General features: G+C 33.5%; 2 protein-coding genes across 6 annotated transcripts in view; one reads left to right on the forward strand and one right to left on the reverse strand.

Annotated features, from left to right (window-relative positions):
* Positions 1 to 18,766, reverse strand: part of LOC148278627 (translational regulator orb2-like) — a 273,697-nt gene that overhangs the window by 20,368 nt on the left and 234,563 nt on the right. The gene's annotated exons all lie outside the window — the stretch shown is intronic.
* Positions 1 to 18,766, forward strand: part of LOC148278628 (cytotoxic granule associated RNA binding protein TIA1) — a 106,756-nt gene that overhangs the window by 14,591 nt on the left and 73,399 nt on the right. For 2 of the 4 annotated variants that reach the window (XM_088231125.1, XM_088231127.1), the window contains exon 2: positions 14,985 to 16,288. In XM_088231125.1, the coding sequence (XP_088087251.1) occupies positions 16,102 to 16,288 (187 nt within the window). In that variant the 5' untranslated portion in view covers positions 14,985 to 16,101. The remainder of the gene's footprint in view (positions 1 to 14,984; positions 16,289 to 18,766) is intronic. The other 2 variants (XM_088231126.1, XM_088231123.1) reach the window with 2 other exon arrangements.

The raw sequence follows: 18,766 nt of genomic DNA on the forward strand, positions 1-18,766 counted from the left end.
ACACGCACGGCGCAAAGATCTATATTTCTCAGAAAACCGCACGTAAATCGGTTAAGCCGTTCAGGAGGAGTTCGGAGGAATTATATATATAACAAGCGGACCCGACAGACGTTGTCCTGCCCGAACGTCAGCTTGCCTGCTATTAGCTAGTGGAACAAACATTTTCATCGTACGCGTTATTTATTTTTGACTTTTTTAAGCGGTTTATATATTCGTAATAAGGGTTCGTTTTTTTGTTTTATCTCCACGTGTGATTGGCTAAGAAGCCTCATCGTGCTCAAATCAAAATCGTGCAAAAATCACTACTCAAGTTCCACAATCTATGGAGAAAATACGTAAATGCGTGTTGATGAAGAAAATTCGGACAGCGTTTTACCCTGAGCCCTCTAAAATTATGGCACTCAACCCATGCCCAACGCGAATTTAGTAATTATTTAATCGTCAGCCGTGCTTCGACGTGACCTTTACATTTAATTCGAAACCAAAAAAAGAAAGAACTAAGATAGACCAGATCTTGTATTGAGGTAGTATTTTTTTTTTGTCCTAGCTCTAATATTATTTCGTTGTATTTTATTTCATTTGTACCTGTATTTAGTATAGGAAAATGTGTTTCTTATTATTGGAATTTATTTTATTTATTTAATGTACAAAATATAATAATAACATAGACACAATTATATGTTTTTTATGTCCCGACTTGTTAGAAAATTCCGTGTTAAGTCGGGACTCTTCGATATATAAATCAAAAATATTTATTTACATATTAAAACAATATACAGGTAATCAAAACAATATGGAAAATAATCAAAACAATGTACAAAATAATAATAGAAAAATAAAAATAATAAAAATTTATAATACATATCGAAAATGGAATCAAAAGTTACTACTACCACTACCATCACGCCATTTCCCCGTAGGGGTAGGCAGAGAGAATGGACCGCCACACACGTCTATCCTGGCATACAATCCTAGCCTCTTCCACATTCATACATCTTGTCATGCATGCCCTTCGGTTCTGTCTGCTTTTGACATGACCAGACTTAAGATTTTGGTTTATCTGATCATGCCACGTCTTCCTCGGTCGTCCTCGTCTAACGTTGCCGTTCATTTTTGCCATATATACTTGTTTTACCATTCTCTCGTCGTCCATTCGTTCTACGTGACCAAACCATCTCAGAGACCCTTTCTTAATCTTATCAATTATGCTTGTCTCAGATTTACACTCTCGCCTGATTTCATCATTCGAAACCCTGTCATACATTGATTTCCAACACATTCGTCTAAGAGATCGCATTTCAACCGCGTTCACTCGGCTTTCATCCTTCCTCTGCCAGTTCCATGTTTCACTTCCATACATAAGTGTTGGGACTAAAACTCCGTTGTGCACTGCCAGTTTAGCTTCGATTTACATATTTTTATTAGAAATTACTGTGCTTAGTGCTCCGTTCATTCAAAAGTTATAAAATAATACGTATGACAGTGATGACATACACATATACGATATAAGTATATGGATAATAATGAAAACAGCAGCGATGTTATGCATTTATTCCCGGAGCAATCTCATAGAGTGGTCTCTATCCCTCGATACAATCCAATTATGGATCTTCGTCTTAAATATTGACGTTGTTTTGGAGAACTTAATATGTTCATCCAAGACGTTGAACACTCTCTGAGCTATATATGAAAAGTGTCTCCGAGCAAATATCGTACGCGTTCTCGGTATAAAGAAGTTTAGGTTACGCGAGAACCTCGTACGGGCATTCTGTTGGCAGTTGGGACCTCCTTCCGTAGTCGCCCGACCAGAAAATTGTCAATACATTCTTGATGTAGATTTGACGAATATCAAGAACTTTTAACAATTGAAATAATGGTTCAGATGGGTAGGTCGGAGGGCACCGAAACATAACTCTAAGAAAAAGTTCTTGCGTCTTGATTAGGGGGTTCATGACAACTGTCGAGCAATAGAGGAATTGACTGAATAAGTCCGTCAATAAATAAATAATAATAAAAGAAAAATGACTGTATCATGAAAACGTGCAAAAACTCTCCAGATAAAAGGAAAAATACTTTACATTTATATGTGTATAATACTTCCCTTTCAATGGTTACCTAATAGAAACCAGCTTACGTCCTTCTACATCGGACAACAATGTCTCTGACTCCCTCCGACCGACCGAAGTGAAAGAAAATAGTTGATTCAAATTAATAACTCCTTGTCTTCTCCAATCACTGTTACTTCTGGAGTACCTCAAGGAGCCCACCTTGCTCCATTATTATTTAATATTTTTATAAATGATATTATCAATGTTTTTCAAAATACAAAATCCTGGCTTTTTGCTGATGACAACAAGGTACTTAAACTGATTGAATCTCCCAGTGATTGTCTTCTTTTTCAACATGATATTAATTGTTTTAATGAATGGTGCGACATCAATTGTCTTCAACTTAACATTGACAAATGTAAAATAATATCTTTCTCGCGACGAAAAAAACCTATATAATTCAACTACAAACTAAAAAATACTTCCCTTTCAATGGTTTCGTCAATAAAGGATCTTGGCAATACTTTAGATAGTAAACTTTCCTATCGTGAACACATTGATAATATTGTAAACTAATCTCTCAAACTTCTCGGTTTTATCAATAGAGTGACGGCGGACTTCAAAAATATTAATACCATCAAAACTCTTTATTGCTCACTAGTTCGACCCCATCTAGAATACGCTTCTCCTATTTGGTCTCCATTCTACAGGACTCATATTGACCATATCGAGTCTGTCCAACACCGTTTTTTAAGAAAAGTGGCATGGTTGCTCGGATTACAAAGGGGTAATTATTCCTATTTTGAAATAGAGCAATCTCTTAATCTGTCTTCATTGGAGAGACGTAGAACTGAGATGGACCTTATATGCATTTTCAAAATACTTAATGCTTTAAGTGATTCGTAGATCTACCAGGGTTGCATTCGAGGAGAATGCATTTACAAAAAAAAATGTATAAAAAAGTTTGTGTTTGAATGTTTACAAACAGAATTATTTTTGTGGATCTCAATCAGATTCTTTCCTTGTAATTTCCACCCATTTATTTCCTTTTACTGGATTACTGGTAACACTAAAATAATATTAAATTCAATACATTTTCAAAAATCGTATTCCTACATAAGTACACCCCTCTGTTGGGAGAAGACCGGAGTTTGACGTTTATTTTATTTTATTTTATTTTATTTTATTTTATTGGGGAAATCAACAGTTCTACATATATATTTTTAGTAAACAAACAGATATAGTGTTTTAACTCAGAACTAATAACAGATTTCCACATAGTATACAAAGTTAGTAAAGAAAATATATTACATATCAAATAAATACATACAATTTATACATATAAAAATGTTATTTTCATGTACTCAATAATCAAAGATTTTTTAAATATTTATTTTAAGAACATTAAGTTACTGTAAATTGGGCGGGATAAGGACAAACATGCTTGAAGAGAGGATAAGGAGGGGAGGGAAGATGTACATATTTATGATTATAATGTCTACTAAGTTACATAGTACATTTTTAGTGTAAATTCTAAATCTGACAGAGTGATTTTTGTGTAATCTATATTTTTAAATTTTGTATTGTACATTGAAAAAGTCCTACGAAAAAAAGCATTTTTAACGTTTGCAAAAAGAATGCGATATTTGAAAAAATATTTATTTTATGTTTTGGAATTCAACCATAAACAAGTACCTACTTAAATTCAGTATTTTTATCAATTTTAAGTTTTTGAATTTTATCACAAACAAGTACCTAGGTACCTACTTATCAATTAATTTGTTTTTTAAAGTAATAGCAGGCAAGCCAACGCGCAACGTTTGGGCAGGACAACGTCTGACGGATCCGCTAGTATGTTAATAAAATAAAATAAATAAATAAATAATCCAGGAAGAATTCGACGTTCGAATAAAGAAAAGTCAGTTCTCTTAGGATTCAATCCGTTCAGTGTGAATTATTTTAGCGTTGGTTACGCGTGTCTCACTCGCACCAAAATGTTTAAATATTAATACTTGGAGTTCTTATTAATTCCTCAATTAACGATTTTGTTGCATTTTTTCCCACCAAAGCCCTGCGTGTACGCGTGCCAGGCAAACACGCGTACCTTTATACATAAAACGTACATATTGTAATATTTTTATTATTGGACCATATATTATGTAAACATTAGGCGAGTGTATAGTTAACCATTTTTCTAATTCCTTGTACAGTGGCGCCCAGTGGAGCTCGTAAAAGTTTATAGTATGAATTTTTTCTTCCTTTTAGTTTGGCGCATCACTCGTTTAATTTTCAAATACCCCTCTCAGGGGCGTAGAAACAAAACAATTACTCCATAGAGTTTCATTAAAACCATTTATTTTTTATTTTATTTTATTCAGAAAACATACAGTCACACATAATAAGTATTAAAAACAAAATTTTTTAACGTAAAAAGACCAATTTTGTTTTCATAAATTATGCAAAAGACATAAACATTAAATGTGACAAAAAAATAAAAATAAATAAGAATTTCGAGTGAGAAAAGAATAATTGTTAACAATTGCGTTTTCTATGGAAGTAATAAATTTAATTAAATAAAAATACCGAAAGCACACTCCGAGCCATCCACGCACACATACATGAACGCACATATAAAACATACACAAACATATACATTACATGCGGCACATATACATAGCATAAACCACTCAAGATGCACATTCAGCAACTATCCCAAATAATCGACCCCATGAAGAAATTTTCTGTACAAATGCAACGTGCAGTTAAAAATGTCTACATCAATACTGAGTCCGTTATAATTTCTGCAGGCACGTCTAATGAATGAATTCAAAGTATAATTGTTTTTACAAGTTGGTGTATAAAAAAGGGAATTTAATTTGGTATAGCGAAGAGGACAACGGAAACCAATATTTTGTAAAAGATACGGCGAATCAACTATATTATTTAAAATTTTGAAAAGAAAAATAAAATCAGATGTAAGGCGCCTTTTTTGTAGTGATTCTATTTTAAAATTGATCAAAGATGCGCCGTAATCATTTTCAATGTTGCCAAAACGATATTCCAGGCTCCTTATAAATTTCTTTTGAATGTTTTCATTTTGATTAATATATACATTATATTAAGGGGACCATTCTAATGAAGCGAATTCGAGTTGACTTCGCACATAAGTATAGTAAAGAAGTTTGAATGTATTTGGTGATGAGAATGGCTTGGAGATTCGTAAGATAAACCCTAGAAGTCTGTACGCCTTATCTACTATTGTATTTATTATTGAATCATACATATTCTAATGCACGCGCGCCGATTATTCCGACTTTTTACATGTCCATCTTCAAGTTTTTGTTGGATTTGGTCATGATCTATGTCTGTCTCGTTTTTCCTCTATTTCTGCATCCATCAATATTTGCATTGTAAATATTCTTAGCCGTTCTTTCGCTGTTTATTCGCTCTAAAGCTAGGGTTTCCTAGGACAGCGGTGCCCATATTTTAACGGCCGTAGTGAACGGTGATGCAGTGGACAGCCGTCGTAACGGTGACTAGAGTGTGGTTTCCTAGGAAAACGGTGTTATTAACACCATTTAACACCGTTTCCTAGGAAACCACTCTCTAGTTGACGTTACGACGGCTGTCCACTGCATCGCCGTTCACTACGGCCGTTAAAATACGGGCACCGCTCTCCTAGGAAACCCTAGCTTAAACGTCCAAACCGGCGCAGAGCTCCTTTCTTGATTTTATTTATTTACTTATTTATTTTAAAGAAACAAACAGTCAACAATGATATAATAACATTTTTTTAATTAATGATGCATACGGCACTGCATTGGTACATGAAGGTAAGATAATCAGCCTTACGCTTCAGGTACTAGTCCAGGGACTATGAAATATTCTAGTGTGAAAACACCCTTTTAAATACATATTTCATATCAACCATGTCGGGAATCGAACCCGAGACCCCTTGTGTGGTGGGCAAACGCGCTGACCATTACACCACGAAGCCGACGATGTTCAGTTTCATTTAATAGTTTGGCTTTTTTGAGGAGTTTTTTAGTTGCTGTTAGATAAGGGAGGTCACGTACTAACGTTGACATTTAATTTTGCTGTCGCCGTAGTCTGTTTATGTTATTTTGGTTTCCTGTTCCCCATAATTGTTGCATTTACATGTTTTTGATTTTGCATAGGTTCATAAATGATTGTTTTTTCCGTTTTTAGCACAATATATTTATTAGATTTTTAGTTCATTTCATCGGCAGAAGAATTGCGGATGTTCTGGCACATTTTAAATTAAAAACACACCGAATTAAAAAAAAAAAAACCCAAAAAACCAGCCGTACCCAACCATTTTTCCATCACGCGCCGCCTTTGGAAACGCCGCGTCTGCGCAGTTCTCCATCCTTTGTTCTTCACAAGCTAACACCCCCCTCCCCAATACCGCAGTACCCTCCCCCACCCCAGCGCCCGTATACCCGCTGCAAGCTGTATAGACATGTCGTGTATAACTAAATTATTTGCATAATAAATTTAAAGCCGAGGGGAGTTCCGCAAGGGGCATACATCGGACCTTTATTATTTTTCTTAATCAATTGATCGCGTTATCAAACAGAAGTTTATTTATGATGATTCCAATATTATTTTTTGTTTATTTCATAAATAATTCACTTACCGTATATAAATATAAAATATTACATTTATTTTTGTATAAAAATGATGTTAATAATTTAATTATAAGTAATAGCTTTAATTTTATTTCAACAGAGAGGAAAAACATTTTTGAGAAAGGAATATAGAAGTCTGTCCAAATGGACATACTCAAACATTGTTGGAGTCATAACTTTATTAACAAGTAAATCATAATAATGACAAACAGTTTTTATTCGAATTCATAAAGTTACTGAAAAGTCTTTTGAGATGTTTATATTTACTATTAGTACTATCATCACTTCATTTCCCTTTTGGGGTAGGCAGAGAGGATAGATCGCCACACACGTCTATTCTGACATACATTCCTATCTGTTTCCACATTCACACATCTTGTCATATTTGCCTTTCAGTTGTGTCTACTTCTGCATTCTGTAGTAGTATTACTACCACCATCACGCTATTTCACCTTGGGGTAGGCAGAGAGGATGGACCGCCACACGTCTCTATCCTGGCAAAAAATTATATCTTCGTCCACATTCATGCATTTTTTCATACATGCCAATCGGTTTTGTTACCCTTCGACACCAGACTTGAGATTTTGGTTAATGTGAACATGCCACTTATTTCGTGACCATTCTGGTCCTACGTTACCATTAATTCTCACCATAAATATATGTTTTAATATTCTTTTGCCATCCATTCGTTCCACATGACCGGACCATCTCAGTGACCCCCTCTCAACACTTTGAGTACCGGCCGAATACACAAACAATTTACCCTGTGCCCGGCCTATTTTTGTGAAATTTCACGCTTTCTGAAGGGTTTCTTAAAAGTGTCATAATCATAAAAATACTGAGTTAACCCTTTGTGTTCTAGTAGTTCTACAGTGGGACCACCGATTAAAAAATAAAATCCTTGTGTACTGGTAAGAATCGGATGGAACCACCCTAGTAAATATACTACTAGTGACATCTGTGTTTAAATAAAAAATAGTCGTAACAATAAACATGACATATCGTCATTATTTCGACAAGTCAAATCCTGCAAGTAGTGTGTGCGTTTGGAAGGGGAAACAAATTAAAATATTTACACGTGTTTGTTATAATGGGAGGTATGTTTTTACAAATATTTATATATTTACATTAGTTTTAAATATATATTGCATTTATTTGAAAATAATTGTGATTTTAAACAACTTTTTGCCACTTTTTAAAGGTGGTTCCATAAGAAACCACTAGAACACTTAAGCTTCTTTTTCTTTTTACTCAGATAAAACTAGTTGGATTTTTCCCAAGTTTGAGGCTCTTCCAGTTAATGCAATTTTGGATGAAATACCTCCAGATTGTGATTCTATGGCATCTGACGATGAAGACGAGTTTGAAAATGTTAATTTGTAGGAGAAAATTGAAGTTTTAGAACCCTACCCCATCAATTCATCAGAGCAAATATACTCAGAAAATAATGATTGGGATAGTGAAGACGAGATTCCACTAGCCTCGCTTATACAGGAAGCAAACGTTTTATGGGGTAAAAATACTAAAAATTGGAATGAACAATTACCTTTGGTCTTATTTATTTTTATTTATTTGACACTTTATATACATATACAATAAATATACATATAAGGGCGGGCATATTGCCTTAAGGCAATTTCTTCCTACTTACCCAAACCGTGCAGTTTGAGAAAATTATAAATACATGGACACATTGAATCTTACAATTTTATACAAAAATTAAAAGCAAAGATTAACAAAAATACATATGTATAAAAAAAATAACACTATACTATGAAGAGAGGAGAGGGGATGGGAAGGAAAGAAGAAAGATAAAGGAAAAATTTAAATATTTAGATAGTGACATTTCAATCTTGACTTAAATGTAGATAATGAAGGGGCGTCTCTAACATTAATGGGTAGATTATTCCACAATCGAGCGGCTACTACTGTGAAAGAGGAGGCAAAAAAATTAGTAGAGCGATGACAGGGTATTAAAAGGGTTCTCTCGTTACTAGAACGAAGAGATAGTCCGTGCTGTGAAAGAGGTTGGATGAGCTCTCTCAGATAAACAGGCGAAGTGGGATTATTTAAAATATTGTGAAGAAGTGATAGAATGTGAATTTTTCTTCTATGCCTGATACTGAGCCAGTGGTCCCATTATACCGGAAATGTTGAGATTCCCACTGATTTTTTTAAAATTGTTGTTCCCTATTGATTTACTGGAAAAAAATGTGTTTGAAACTAATTTATATGCTATTCAAAGAAATCATGGCAATTCTCGAAATTTTGAAACTACAAATTTACAAGAAATTAAGTGTTTTTTAGCTTTAAACATGTTGATGGGAATAAAAAAATTGCCTAGTTATAAAGATTTTTGGTCTTCGAAAGTCGAGCTCAGGGCTGGTATTCCAAACGAAATTATAGCGCGGTATAGCGCGTTTTTACGTACTAAATACGCATTATAGCGCGCTGTAAACGCGTTCGGAATACCAGCCCAGAGATCCATACATATCTTCTCTAATGTCGCGCGATAGATTTAGTTGGCATCTTGGGAATATTCACCTGAACGACATTTTTTTACAGCCGTCTCACGGAGAAGAAAATTATTATAAATTGTATAAAATAAAACCTTTGCTCAATACACTGTCGGAAACATATGTATTGAGCACCAAGGTAAATCCGCACCGGACCAGGTGGCGCTGCTCAACTTGCCACGCTGGACTTTGTCTTACAGATAAAAAAAATTGTTTTATGTTATTTCATCGAATATAATGTTTATTAACAATATTTTGAGTTTGTCCAAATTTTTGTAGACAAGGACTGGATTCAACTCCCTGGGGAGCTGTTTATATTAACATATTACAACAGAGATGAAGAACATTTAAGAGAAGGTAATATAGAAGTCCAGGCATCTACAGGGCTTATGACCTGTCAATGGCTGGTTTAAGTGGCCACTTTACACACTGTGTAACATTCACCATTCTGCCTATATTTGAACATCTATATTCGTTCAATTCTTTCATCTGTTGATGTTTGTGAAGTTAAAGAGCTGAAACCTTTATTTATGCAGGTGAGATTCAACTAATTGAATTATTTCACCTACATACTAGGCAACGCTTGAAAATATTATTTTTTCAATTTCTATACTTCTTCGTGGACCAGGTAATTTATTTGTCTACAAAAATTTGGACAAACTCAAAATATTCAACATGAGACAATGAAATCATGAGACTATCAGATAGAATATCTCCAATTTTAAATGCGTTAGTGTGAGTTTTCTGAACGCACCAGCTTAAACTAAACCATCAGTACACAAAACTGTTTTTTTGTCAGTCCTTAGTTGTTCACAAGTTTAATTATTTGACGTTCTTTGTGTTTCTCGAGTTTATATTAAAGTTTCAGTTTAATTTAAGATTTGTCTTTATTTTATTGGTTTTCATCGTAAATACGATATTTATCTTTTCTGTGTAAACTAATTAATATAAATTGAGCATACAAATCTGTTCTTGTAAACAATGAACAAAAATATATAATACACTGAAAAATCAGCGTAAAATTAACACAAATGTAAAGGAATATACATCTTCCGACTAGTCGCTAATTGGTCAAATAAATAAGTGAAAGTGTACCAAGTATTTTTTAATTAAGTATAAATAAATTACAGAGTCATCTGCAGGCGATTACTAGTACTTAATTTAACTCGGAAGAGTCTTAAATACATAAAAATAAAAAGTAATATGCTAATTAAAAATACTTAACTTCAATGTCAATACATAGATGGCGCTCCACCACGCTTGTGAATGGTTTCTCATTTAATAACATATAAATACAAAAATCAAAAAAATGTTACTTGTGTCGATATTCGCTAATAAGCGGAATGGGGAATGTTGTAAAACGTAAAGTGGCCACTTAACCCAGCCAATGACAGGTCATAAGCCCTGTAAACGCTCGAATATCCATAATCCTGAATTTGAAATAATTCTACCTCATCTCTGTAGGGATATTAATAAAAATATTTTTTAATTAATAACTTTTTTTTTATTTATATTTTTTTTTATTATTAATAAAACATTTAATACAAAAATTACATATTATACTCCCAGGAGTAATTAGAAACTCATTTTGGACCGTACATAAAAAAAAACATTTTTTTGACAATACATAATATCATACAAATTAATACATCCGAAATAAAAAGAAAACATAATTGTATAAAAAACATGAAACACCATCTTATATAAACTACATAAATAATTATCAATATCAAAAATATTTAAGAAATATTTTTTAATTGCGACACTTCTGGATTTTTTATTCAGTTTTTCGTGTCTAAGCTCATCAGGCAGTTTATTATATTCGGAATGGCCAATATTTTCCAAGGACCTACTGCCAAACTTTGTTGAGCGAAACTTAGACACATGAAGATTCCTTGAATAACGCGTATTGTAATTATGAATATTATGACCAAATGTGCGTTTTAAATTTGAGTGAGCAGAAAAGTTGATGATTTTTAAAATAGTATTGGTTATGTCATGCAGCGGCATTACCTTGAAAGAAAGTATCTTTGTTTGTCGGTAGATATCCTTGACATAGGAATCCCGTTTAAGGCCAATAACTGAATATAAGTTCTTAAATAATCAGTGCGTGTAAAAGTTGCTAATTAAAATGCATTGCGTGTTGATTTTATATTTTTCTGCAACAACTATGGTGAAGGTATTTAGTGGGTTTTGCATGTTGGTTTAAATGGTGTCCTGACGAAGAGACGGGTACGTCTCGAAACCGGTGGATAAAAAAAACTCATAAAGTGGTTATTTACAAATATTTAATAACATTAAGTAAAATATTTGACAACAAAGTTAATACTTTAAATATTAAATAATATATTTTTTAGGCCTCGTGGTTTACTAGGCGTTAGTGGGTTTGCTTATCATGCCAGAGATCTCAGGTTCGATCACAACATGGTTGAAATGAAATATGTATGTAAAAGCGTGTTTTTACGCTAGTATATTTTATAGTCCCTGGACTGGTACCTGAAGCGTGAGACTGATCATCTTACCTTCATGTAACAAAAAATGATCAAGATACACTGCGATCGGTGTACCACTGCAGTGCCATATGCACCATTAAATGCGAAAAGAAAATGTGGATGATGATTTTTAAATTAAAACATTGATTATTATTATAGTTGGAAAATTATATAGCATCATTTTTGTGAATCTCACATCAAGGGCGCTGGGCAGTTAATAAATATCCCAGCACATCATGGACGATTAAAATGCTAGTTCTTCGTTTCCAATAATAATATATTTACACTATAACAGAGAGAAGCTAGATTACAGCACGTCTTGCAGCTACAGAGCGAATGGACGGTACGAAATCTAGCTCCCATTTACATTATGTTTTAATTTGACAATGTATTTAAGTGAGAAATGATTGACGTTAAAATAAGTAATAAAAATATATCGTTTAAAAAAATGAATTTACGTTTTAACAAGTCTTGCAGCTACTGAGCGCATGGACGGTTCAAATTCTGGACTTCATTTTAAATCATTAGGTATTTGATAGTTGATAACATTAACATTCTGAAGCTAGATTACCAATCGTCTTGCAGCTGCAAAGCGCATGGATGAATGGAATTCGAACAACTTAATATAATCTTAATAATTTTACAAAATAAAACATTGAGCAGAAAATATAATTTGTCAAGTGTTTCTGCTTAAAAATAAATAATAAAAAACTAAATAATTAAATTACTGTTTGAACATTATGGTTAACAAAATAACATTAAATTAAAAGACCTTAAAAAGTCAGCAACTAAGGTATATTTTAAAAATTATAAATTATTCAATACTTATGAACTCCTACAACAGACGGAGATGACAGTAGAAAATGCGGCATCCGTGGTGTTGTGGCCAAGACACTTGACTCACTCACCGAAGGTTCCGAGTTCGATTCCCGGCGAGATCACAACATTTTTATGTGATCTCGATTTTTCTTAAGCCCGGGTGTTTTGTGATGTAGTTTAATTGGGCCTCCTGGCCTGTTGTGGTGCAAAAATAAAACGAAATTGTGTCTAGTAAAATTAAATAAATAAAAATAAAAATAAATACAAAAAGTGTAATGGAGCTATTTTATTTTATTGACGTAAACGGCAAATCTGCCTTTTGCAAACATTTATAATATTATTATATTTGGCTTAATATTTTTTTTATTTTTTTAAAAACATAAATTTCCTTATACCCAAGATTTAAAAAAAAAAATTAAACCAAAACTAATACAAGATTTATATTTAAAAAAATAACCTTAAAATTATACAGCATATTCAGTAGAAAGTTTAAATAATAAAACATTCTACAGTAAAACAACAAGAAAATCATAAGTACTGTTTCGCACAGCTAGGCAAAGTCAACAAAAAACTGTAAATATATATATATATATATTATGGTCTTTGAAAGAAATGTAACTATGACTGAATGTAAGATTGTAGTAAATGGAGATAGTTTGAAACAGGTCGAAGAATTTGTATATCTGGGTAGTATGTTTACTAGAGATGGAAATATGGACAAGGATATTGAAAGGAGGGTTAGTGCCGGTAACAGAGTTAATGGTGCCTTAAAGTCTGTCGTAGCAAATAAGTGTCTATCGCAAGAGGCTAAATTAGCAGTTCATAATGGAGTTCTGGTACCAACCCTAATGTATGGAAGCGAAGCATGGAGTTGGAAAAAAAGGGACGAAAGTAGACTGAATGCTGTTGAAATGCGATCCCTCAGGCGAATGTGCGGAAAAACAATGTATGATAGGTGCCCTAATGTCGAAATTAGAGCAGAATGCAAGGCTGAGTTAAGCATTATCGACAAAATTAAGAAAGGTCTTTTGCGATGGTTCGGTCATGTGGAGCGAATGAATGATGAAAGAACGGCTAAAAAGATTTATGATGCGAATGTGTCTGGTTGTAGAAGTCGAGGAAGGCCGAGAAAGACATGGCATGATCAAGTACAACAAATTCTTGAGTGGTGTGGCGTTCTATCCTCTCTGCCTACCCCTCTGGGGAAATGGCGTGATGGTTAGTTAGTTAGTTAGTTAGTTAAATATTATGAAATACATGAATAAATAAATATAATTACCATTCACCATCTTTGAAAAAGTTCAAAAAGTTTGTTCTATAGGAACAATACCCTACACTAAATATATCAGATACGTGGGAATAACTATTGCCGAGTTCATGAAGTCTGTTTAATACGGCATTACAAGTATACACTGTCCGTGAATTGTTGCTACAAGACGGTGGCACCTGTCTAGTCTAGTCTAGTCTAGTCTAGTTCCAGGCACCCTGAAGTTGATGAGAAATAATAGTTCAGGGCAATCCCATATTGAATTTACAACTTTGCGTAAATTTAAAAGGTCTATAATTTTTCTTTTATCGTTAAGTTTTAACAAATTTAATGTTTTTAGTAAAAAATCGTAATTAAAAAATTCATTATTGATTCTAAGTTTAAAATTTATATACCGTAAGTTTTTTTTTTGGACTCTTTCAAGAGAATTTTGGTGACAGTTGTAGTAAGGAGTAAGGAGTCCATATTGTAGAGTTATACTCTAACTGGCTTCTCACTAATGAAGTATACATAAACTTCAAAGTGCCTATGTTTTAGAACTGAAAAACGAAATTCAATTGAATAATGGTATCTCAGAATGCTTCTGCTTTCATAGTAGGTGTCCATCCATAGTGTTCACTTTACTTACGAGTAGGGAATTGAGGTCACGTTCTTTTTCCCTTGTTGTCAGCAATTTGACATCCGTCCTAGTTAATCAGCATTTTTGAAGTTTTGATCATGTTCTTGTTTACGGACAGGAAATGAATGATTCACCTTCTGCTCAATTCTTAGACGATATAAGGTCAGACAACAATGGGCGTTGTTTTCTGGGGTTTTACAAAGGAGAAAAAATACCCACGTAAGTAAAAGAATCTTCGTGACACAAGTGATAGTTCAAAACGAAATTACATGACGTACAAAAATACTGCTAAAAATTAAAGTTAACATTATTTAAAAATAGGAATTACAAATATCGGAAGTGTTTTCAAATGCTATAAACTCTAAACAGTTAATGAAATAAACACAAAATAAAGCAAATAATTTAAGATCAACTGCCAAAAATACACGCATAAATAAAAATACGTAAAAGATGCATAAAATAATAATAAACAAAACACTCGTTTGTTCAATGAATTTGAGTTGCTACTAAACGTAACTGTAATAGGAGTTATAATTTTGTTTTTTTTTAAATGATGTGTTTTTTTATTTAGAGTTAGATCAATAGGTAGTGTCGAATCCATTAAAATAAATAAAATCTGAAGCCAATTCTGTGATTCAATGTTTGGTGTTAAAGTGTGTAAAAATATATAAAAGTCAATTCGTAGTTAATCCGAGAAAGAAGATAACACCCGATTGTGGACAATGATAACCGTTAACTAGTTAGGACTTGATGAACTAAGTAGATAGAAGAACGAATCAATTTAACAAGAAGTTTGCGAAGCAGACTAGGATATGGAAACTAAAAAAACACTGTAAATTTACTCTTAAAAAACCAAAAAAGTAAATTACAAACTATCCGATCAATCTAAACCAAAAATAATCGTGAATAGTATACATATAGTAATTAAAAGTAGTGTAAGAAATAATGATAAAAAAGTGAAAATCTTTACAAACGAACTTTGAAAAACACCAAAAACGCCAAAATTAATCAAGAAAAGTGTCAAAAAGGATTCGCAAGACTTCAGAGCAAGTTTTGAAGAACTCGAAAGCCATTTTGAAAAAAAAATGAAGAATTTAGACGACATAAGAAGATTGTAGAAATAGATTGTCTCATTTTGTTTTGTGAAAGTAGAACGTATTTTACAAAGGAACTCCTGTCGAAAAAGTGGATGAACCAAACAAAAAAACTGATGCATTAATGAAGTTACAACTGGAGGTTGGTTATTTGGTCTGAATGGATATTTTAGTCCAGTTCGAAGGCCGCAGTTGACAGGTCATTTTGATACAACGGATACTATACAATTTTTAAAATAGCTGTTTGATGTGAATTTATTTTCCGAGATTTCTGTGTGACATTTTTGGAAGGATTTTGAACTGCATGTTCCAGAGAACCTTTATTTTCTCACGATATAAATAAACGCTGGATTAGAGAATAGAACAGCTGCTTAAACCTCTTTTTAAGAATTGATTCTATGACATATGGATATTTAGAATAAGAAAATATTAAGACTATACTTAAAATAAACATAAAGTACTGATATCTAGAAACTCAGATCAACTCTCAAAATCATCTGGAAAATTATTTCGCAAAGCGTTTGAAGAAATCAACATCGAATTTGAAGAAAAATCAAGTCTTCGAAACAGAGGTAAAAATTTCGAAATTCGAAAATGCTGGCCATGTCAACGCTGATGATGCCGGCAGCCACTATGACGACGATGACGAACCCGGGATCCATCCCGGTGACGGCGCAAGGGAAGATAGAACAGGCGAAGCTGCTGCAGCTCCATCCGAGTCTGGTGCAGCCAGTTCACCAGCAGATGTGCCAACAAATGCCACAAAATAACAACAAAAATGGTAAGTTTTATTTTGATTCAGATCTGACTAATTTTACAGTTGTAAAAAAAATATATTTTGGGACAAAACATTTATTTATATAAACGTCCAATGGACATTTTCCAAGACATATTTATGCATGGAAAATTATTATAAAGGAAAGTAGAAAGACACGATGGTATATATGGTGGGAATGGAAGCGGGAGACAGGTGTTTATAATTGAATTTGATTCAGTGATCGTTTGAAAGAAGACAACTTGTTATCAAAGAAATCAAGACTGGTATGTTTGTTGGCAGACCTGAGAATTCTGGGCCTATGCCCTATGGGAATGGAAACCATAGTTAGTTCTATGGTTATCGGTATGAGAGACTAAGTTTTGTTTTGGTTTCTAGTTGGGTTATTTAATTTTATTGAGCTCAGTAGTTCAGGCGCATCAATGAGTGAGTTGAAATTTTTAAATAGGACTAATTTAAATTATTAAATTTTAAATTTTTAAATAAGACTAATTTTTAAATAGGATAATATATATTCAAGCTAGTTTCTAACTCATTTTACGTATATTGGTCTCGGGATAGGTCCAACCTCCAGCCTATCTTTCTCAAAAATCGATGTTGAACTGATTCAATATTCTTGATGTGAGCATCAAAATATGGAGACTAGATAACAGAGGAGTACTTTAGGGTGCGGGCGAACTAGGAAACAGAAGAGAGTTTATGAAGGAAACTGAAATTTAAATTTAAATTTAAGGTGGGTAGGCGAATTTTATATGTATCTCTTCAATCCGTGCCTTATGTCTGAGGATGGTGATTACGCCTGACTCCAGGTATGGCTCGTCTGTGGACAGTCTCCCTCCATCTGGAACGGTCTTGTGCTCTTCTATAGGCATTCGTCAGTGATGATTCTGATAACTCAGTGACTGTACCGCTCCATCTTGTCGGTTGACGTTCACGCGACCTTGTCCCTTCGACACTTCCCAGGAGAATAGTTTTCTCCAAACTATCAGAATCTCCCTGGAAATATGCCCAAAGAACTGCAGGATTCTTTTCTCGCACATGGATATCAGTATTTCTCCTTTGTCCAGTTTCTGGAGAATAGATGCATTTGTACGTCTGGCTGTCCACGGAATCCGCAGCACTCGCCGCCAACACCACATCTCGAATGCTTCGATTTTTTTATTTACAGATTTTCTCAGTGTCCAACACTCTACACCGTACATGAACACTGAGAAAACCAAGGCCTTCAGTCTCTTTTTGGTGTTAATGGTTATACTGCGATTCTTCCAGATCTTCACCAGCCGACTCATAGCACTTTTGGCAATACCAACACGTCGCCGTATTTCACCCTTACACCCACCGCAATCGCTAATGAGAGAACCTAGATAAAATAAATTAAGTTGCGCAGTAAAGATAATGGCACTACTTTATTAGCTCGATCAATGATCATAAGCTTAGTTTTGCTCATATTCATTGAGAGTCCCAGATCTAAACTAGCAGCATCTATTCGGTCAATTAGTTCTTTCATTTCAATCTCTGACGTTGCAATAAGTGTGATGTCATCAGCATATCTTAGGTTGGATAACTTCCTTCCTCCAATTGTGAACTTACTTGTCCAGCCGTTAAGTGCCTTTCGAACGATATATTCACCATTATATTAAACAAGACGAGAGACAAAATGCAACCCTGTCTAACACCTTTTCGAACTGGGAAGTTATCTGATAGTTCATTGTTAAAATTCACAATTGCTGAGCTTTTATTGTAAAGTGATTTTATCAGGCAAATAAGGTGTGCTGGTTACACACTTTACACACTCAGAAGCTTTTTTATAATCAATGAAACAGAGAAACACTTGTTTGTTGAATTCTCTGCTTTTCTCGATAATTTGCCTGACATTTATGACATGTATATGTATGTAAAATGTTAAAACAAATAATTTGGAGCCATTTCCGTTGCCAACGGTATTCAGAAATTAGGTACACTTTGTCGTTACAAATTTTATCTGCTTCTTCTTTAATATATTATATCTTTCAATGAGCGTGTGTTTACAAATGGCATGTATTTCTACTTCAGCATTTTCTATTCGTAGAATCATTCATAAATTATGTATTTCGCTTCCGGGCATGTTAGGTAGGAAAGGGCCTAAGGAGACTTACAGAAAGATATAATGTTCCCAGAGGACTTCAGACTCAAGACTCGTATAGATACATCCAAAAATGGATGACTTGAAATTACTTGAAAACATACTAAAAATTTCAACATAGTTCGAGATAAATAAATTTAATTTGTATATACAATTTCGCCTGAAATTATTATTTATTTATTCATATTTTCTTCATTATAAATTATAATTAATAATAAAAATAGTGTGAGCTCACTGGGTCTCTACCCGTGCCGAAGACATGTAACAATATACTTTAAAAAAAACATATTTTTACATTTGGAAATAAACAAAGAAGACTAACTTAATAAACAGAGATAATTAACTAAATATTCAGACAGTTT

Source organism: Micrasema longulum, unplaced genomic scaffold (assembly GCF_059751315.1).
Source record: "Micrasema longulum isolate JH-2025_06_02 unplaced genomic scaffold, ASM5975131v1 h1tg000850l, whole genome shotgun sequence".
Classification (NCBI taxonomy): domain Eukaryota; kingdom Metazoa; phylum Arthropoda; class Insecta; order Trichoptera; family Brachycentridae; genus Micrasema; species Micrasema longulum.